This window comes from Urocitellus parryii, chromosome 1 (assembly GCF_045843805.1).
Source record: "Urocitellus parryii isolate mUroPar1 chromosome 1, mUroPar1.hap1, whole genome shotgun sequence".
Classification (NCBI taxonomy): domain Eukaryota; kingdom Metazoa; phylum Chordata; class Mammalia; order Rodentia; family Sciuridae; genus Urocitellus; species Urocitellus parryii.
The window spans coordinates 132,503,302-132,509,143 of record NC_135531.1 but is presented as its reverse complement, the minus strand read 5'-3'; the positions used below and the strand labels follow the sequence as shown (position 1 = coordinate 132,509,143).

Genomic DNA, 5,842 nt, shown 5'->3' with positions numbered 1-5,842 from the left:
AAAAGCAACAATTATCCAGAGGTGGGCCTTTAGGAACTGATTTGAGCCTGATGGTTGTAACCTCATCAGTGGATTAATGTACTAGATGGATTAATAATTTGAATGATTTGAAGAGTCTACTGGGAGTGGTGGAAATTGTAGGCAGGTGGGGCATGGTTGGAGGAAGGATGTCATGGTGGCTTGCCCTTGTGGACTATATTTGTATTTGGCCCCTCTCTCTCTCTCTCTCTCTCTCTCTCTCTCTCTCTCTCTCTCTCTCTCTCCCCCCTCTGGCTTCCATGAGCTGAGCAGCTTTCTTCGACCAGGTCCTTCCTTCAAGATGTTCTGCCTCAACTGAGGCCCAGAGCAGTGGAGTCAGCTGACCATGGACTGAAACCTCTGAAACCTCTGTAAGCCCAAATAAATTTTTTGTCCTCCTAGTTGTCTATGTTAGGAATTTTGGTAATAGTCATGAAAAGTTGACTATAGAGGCTCTGTTGACTTTTATATTGAAGTTTTGCCTCACTACTCTCCAATTCATCTTTGTCTTGCATTTTTCTTATTTCATTTAAAAATAAATTTCATCATGTATGATAAATATTAGTAAAATAGTTACTCTCATGAAGCAAATTAAACTGTACACCATCACACAATTTCTCATTTTTTTGTTTACATTGCAAGAGAAGCTAATCTACTCATTTTACCCAAATCACATACTGGTACACCTTTATTACCTATTTTCTTCATGCTGTCATTATATCTCTAGATTTTTTTTTATTTTAAGTATTTTCTACCCCACTTTTGCTCCCTCATCTCATTCCAGGCAACCATATTTTAATCACTATGTCTGTATACTTGACTTTTACATATTACATATAAATGATTTAATGAAATTTTTATTTTTGCTTCTGGCTTATTTCCCTTACTTACATAGTGTCCCCAGTTTCATTCATGTCATAGCAAATGGCAGGATAACCTTGTTATATCCAATGTGAGTAATTTTTGTATATGGTAAAGACACAGTCCAGTTTGATTCTTTTGATATTTAAGTTAATTTTCCCCAGCCATTTATAAAGAGAGTATCCTGTCTTCATAGTTTCTTCTTGTTCCTCTGGTGAAAAATTTAACGATATATGTTAGTATTTATATCTGGGTCCTGTCTTATGTTTCACTGGTCTGTATGTAGTACAGGGGATTGAACTCAGGAATGGGATTGAACTCATTACATTGTCAGCCCTTTATACTTTCAGATTTTGAGACAGAGTCTCACTAAGTTCTTGAGGTTGGCTTTGAATTCACAACTTGCTTCCCTTATTCACCAGAGTTGCTGGGATTACAGGGATTTCTCACCATGCTGAGTGTGTGTGTGTGTGTGTGTGTGTGTGTGTGTGTGTTTGCCAATACCACTTTTGCTTTGCAATAAAGAATGAAAACAGAAAGTATGATACCAAAACTTTATTTTACTTTCTAAGAATTGCTTTTGCTATTTGGGTTGTCCTTCACTTTTTACAAATGACTGTTAAGTTTGCAGGTTTCATATCCTCCATTCTACATTTGTCCTACTGAGATTCAGAAGTTCAATTCTCCCAATTCAATATATATCATTATTTTGTTTATTAAAGTGTCCATTTATTTTTTAAACTTCCAGGTTTCATTACATTGAAATCCTTTTGGATTATGTTTTTCTTATTTATTGCAATAATTATTGTGATAAGCATCTGCTCAATTTCAAATATATCAAACACATCTCTCTGACACTATAAAAACCATGAATTCACAGATCAGGAATGCTTAAAAACTAAGTAAGAAACTGTGGGTATATTAATGTTTGCTGTTGCACAGGAAACAAATATTTCTGGGAAAATTATGCTCACAAGGAACAGTGTCAGGGTGGGGGATGCATTCATTAATTAATTCAAAAATGGTTGCTGAGAGCCTTCTATTTCCCAGGCATTGCCCTGGGATAGGGATATAAGGGTGAAAAAATTAAGCAGGCCCAATTGCACGGAACTCCAATATTAGTGATGGAGCATTATGACTATTAAAATTGAGAATAGCTGTTTTTATTGTAACTTGCAGAATGCACTACATTATTTAATTTTCATCAAAATCATGTGAAATAAGTTATTTTCTTAGTTTTAAATGAAAGTAAAACAAGACTCATAGATATGAGCTTTTCACAATAATGTGGAACAGCTGTCAATGGTAGAATTGATCAGTAGGGACCTAATTCACATTCTAAGGCTCTTTACTGTGGTGGTCATTAAAAGGAAATATGAAATAAGATACCTAGTAGACCAAGGAAAAGGGCAAACGGAACAACAGAAAATAGCAATGCTACATTTTTGCATGTTAGTTTTTTTTGGTGGGGGGGTGGGATATCAGGAATTGAACTTAGGAGCTCTTGGACACTGAGCCACATCCAAGCCCTATTTTGTGTTTTATTTAGAGACAGGACTCACTGAGTTGCTTAGTACCTCACCATTGCTGAGGCTGGCTTTAAACCCACAATCTTCTTGTCTCAGACTCCTAAACCCCTGGTATTATAGGCATGTACCACCACTCCGGCACATATTACATTTTTTTAATGTTCATTTTTTAGTTGTAGTTGGACACAATACATTTATTTTATCTCTTTATTTTTATGTGGTGCTAAGGATCGAACCCAGGGCCTTGCACATGCTAGGCAAGCACTTTAGTGCTGAGCCACAATCCCAGCCCCACATGTTAGATTTTAAAAGGAATTTTCACATTGCTTCATTTTGTCCTAATCTCAATGTAATGAGGAGGAATAAGATAAGAATAAAAATAGAAGAGTGAGCATAGCTGAACTAAATAGTGAAATAGAAAATGAAAAATACTAAGGGATAATTGAAAGTAATGCTTTAATTCAACTTCTTAATAGGAGGCATTATTGTCTTCTGTTATTCATGCAGGTAAAAGGATATGGGAAGTTTCAACACCAGTTTTGGAGAGGGCTTCATTTTAGTGGGCTTCTCAGATTGGCCTCAACTGGAACTCATCCTTTTTATCTATATTTTGATTTTTTACTCCCTAACCCTCATTGGCAACACCACCATCATCATTCTCTCACGACTGGACCCTCGACTGCACACGCCCATGTACTTCTTCCTCTGCCACCTCTCCTTCCTGGACCTCTGCTATACCACCAGCACTGTGCCTCAGCTGCTGATCAATCTTTCTGGACTCGACAGGACCATCAGCTATGGAAGGTGTGTGGCTCAGCTCTTCATCTACCTCTCCCTGGGTGGAACTGAGTGTGTGCTCCTTGTGGTGATGGCCTTTGACCGCTATGCTGCTGTGTGTCGTCCACTCCACTACACAACCGTCATGCACCCCCTGCTCTGCCAGTCTCTGGCTATTGCTGCCTGGATGGGAGGTCTCATGAACTCTCTGATTCAGACAAGCCTCATGATGGCCATGCCACTCTGTGGCCTCCATTACCTGAACCACTTCTTCTGTGAGATGCTTGTACTCCAGAAGTTGGCTTGTGAGGACACAGGAGGCACAGAGGCCAAGATGTTTGTGGCCCGAGTCATAATCATTGTTGTTCCTGCAGCACTGATTCTAGGCTCCTATGCACACATTGCTCAGGCAGTGCTGAGGATCAAGTCAATGGCAGGGCGCAGAAAGGCTTTTGGGACCTGTGGGTCCCACCTCCTTGTGGTTTGTCTGTTTTATGGCTCAGCCATGTACACATACCTCCAACCCACAGGCAGTTACTCTGAGAGTGAGGGAACGTTTGTGGCCCTTTTTTATACTATAATCATCCCCATGCTCAATCCTTTGATCTATACCCTAAGGAACAAGGATGTGAAGGGAGCTCTGTGGAAGGTACTGGGGAGAGGCAGAAGCTCAGGATAAAAGAAAAAAAGGGAGTTAGTAGTAACATTTCTTGTCACCAGCTCTCTGACTATGGAGTCAATCCTGGTCCTATGATGGTCATTAAAAAAAAACTTGGAAATATGACACAAGATACCTAATAGACCAAAGAAAAGAACAAAAAAGACCAACAGAGAAAAGCAGTGCTACATTTTTGCATGTTAGATTTTTTTTGGGTAGTGTGAGGTACCAGGAATTGAACTCAGGGGCTTTTGACTACTGAGCCACACCCTGAGCCCTATTTTGTGTTTTACTTAGAGACAGGGTCTCACTTCGTGGCTTAGTGTAGAGAAAACAGTTCTCTGTTGGCCCCAGGGTTTTATTGTTTTCCTTGTTTGGAAGTTTGAACGGGAGATGTCTTGAGATATTTACTTGCTATGATCACTGTGCAGTGGGGAGTAAGTGCTGATTTGTATCTCCACTTTCTAAGGGAATGAGATGGGAATAGGGTGCATTGTGTCCACTTATGCAGAATGAGATTGGGTTCTTGGCATGTCTGAGAGTCAGGAAAGGATCAGTTCAGAATGACCACATTGTTCCAGTGGATACCAATGTGGTGCTGTAGAAATGGCATTATGATAAAGGAAGAAGATATTAGTTGTTCTGGTTAGAATTATTGCTGCTCTGACTAAAAGTATCTGACAAGAACAAGTTTAGGGGAGGAAAAGTTTATTTAGGGACTCACAGTTTTAGAGGTCTCAATCCATAGACAGCTGGTTCCATTCCTCAGAACTTGAGGTGAGGCAGTACATCCTTGTGGAAGAGTGTGGCAGAGGGAAGCATCTCACATGATGATCAGCAAGGAGAGGGAGAGAGAGAGAGAGAGAGAGAGAGAGAGAGAGAGAGAGAGAGAGAGAGAGAGAGAGACTCCACTCTTCATATACAAAATATATACCCCATAGCTATACCCCAAATTAACCATTTCCTCCTAGCACACCACACATGCTCCCAGTCACCACAGAGTTAATCCTATCATGGATTAGTTCACCTGTCAGGTTAAGGCTATAACCCAATCATTTTACCTTCAAACCTAGAATTGTCTCACATGCTTTGGGGGACATCTCACATCCAAACCATAATATGAGTTCAGTCTGATTTTTTAGTTATTTGTGACTCTGGCCATATTCATTCAGATCTCGGGGTCTATCATAAATGTCCCTTTACAGTGGATCCCTTTCTATGATACTTGGAGTAAATAATGTTTAATGGACTACTTCATGGGGCATGTAAATTTCAGACCTGGTGTCAATTATCCATTGAAGAAAGATGCAATATTGATTGGACATCACTGAATAAAGGGAGAGGGGAACATTTTGTTAGCCTCACCAAGAATCTCAGTCATGCTGCTTTGTGTCATGGGAAAGAAATTTTCCATGTAACACAGAAGAGAATAAAGAAGAAATGAGTACAAATGATCACCTAAGAGGAAAAAAATGAAATTAAAAAATATTCTTGTGGTACTTCAGCAGGCAGAAGAAAATTATGTAGAAAAAACATTTATTTCTAATAGTTATTCAATAAATAAAAACAATCAAAGGAAAAGACTCCTAAATACAATTTCAATATGTATGTGAACGATTACTTCTACATTGTTCTCTCTTCCAGTTTTCCACATGTCTATCTGCATGGCAGAACCACATTTCCATCACTATTATTTCATTCCATGTATTAAATGATAGTTTCATATAAAAAAGTGTAGATATATTTATTTAAAACCCATTACAGACTTCTTGAATTTTAGTTTGGTTTAGTCATGTTTTATTCCAATAACAATCATTATTTGCAAATTTATTTTGCATAAATTGTCATTATTCATATAAAAACATTGTAAAAATTACTTGTTTTATATTGATATTTTGCTATGTCCTGGCTTAATCACAATGAAGCTAAGGATCAATGGGTTTAAGTAACATATTCAAGCACACATAGCAAATGTTGGGTGAAGTTTGGACCCAGACTT

The 5,842-nt window shown here is 38.5% G+C and overlaps 1 protein-coding gene across 1 annotated transcript; it reads left to right on the top strand.

Moving 5' to 3' along the window:
- Nucleotides 1-363: 363 nt before the first annotated feature.
- On the top strand, nucleotides 364-3,864 carry LOC144254219 (olfactory receptor 2Y1B-like). Its single transcript, XM_077797232.1, has 2 exons — nucleotides 364-389; nucleotides 2,916-3,864. Exon 2 carries the CDS (start codon nucleotides 2,926-2,928, stop codon nucleotides 3,862-3,864), a length of 939 nt encoding a protein of 312 aa, XP_077653358.1. The 5' UTR covers nucleotides 364-389; nucleotides 2,916-2,925.
- The last annotated feature ends 1,978 nt before the right edge of the window (nucleotides 3,865-5,842 follow it).

Excerpts from the sequence above, each read along its gene's own strand:
- LOC144254219 (XM_077797232.1), top strand. The coding sequence starts at position 2,926 with ATGGGAAGTTTCAACACCAGTTTTGGAGAGGGCTTCATTTTAGTGGGC.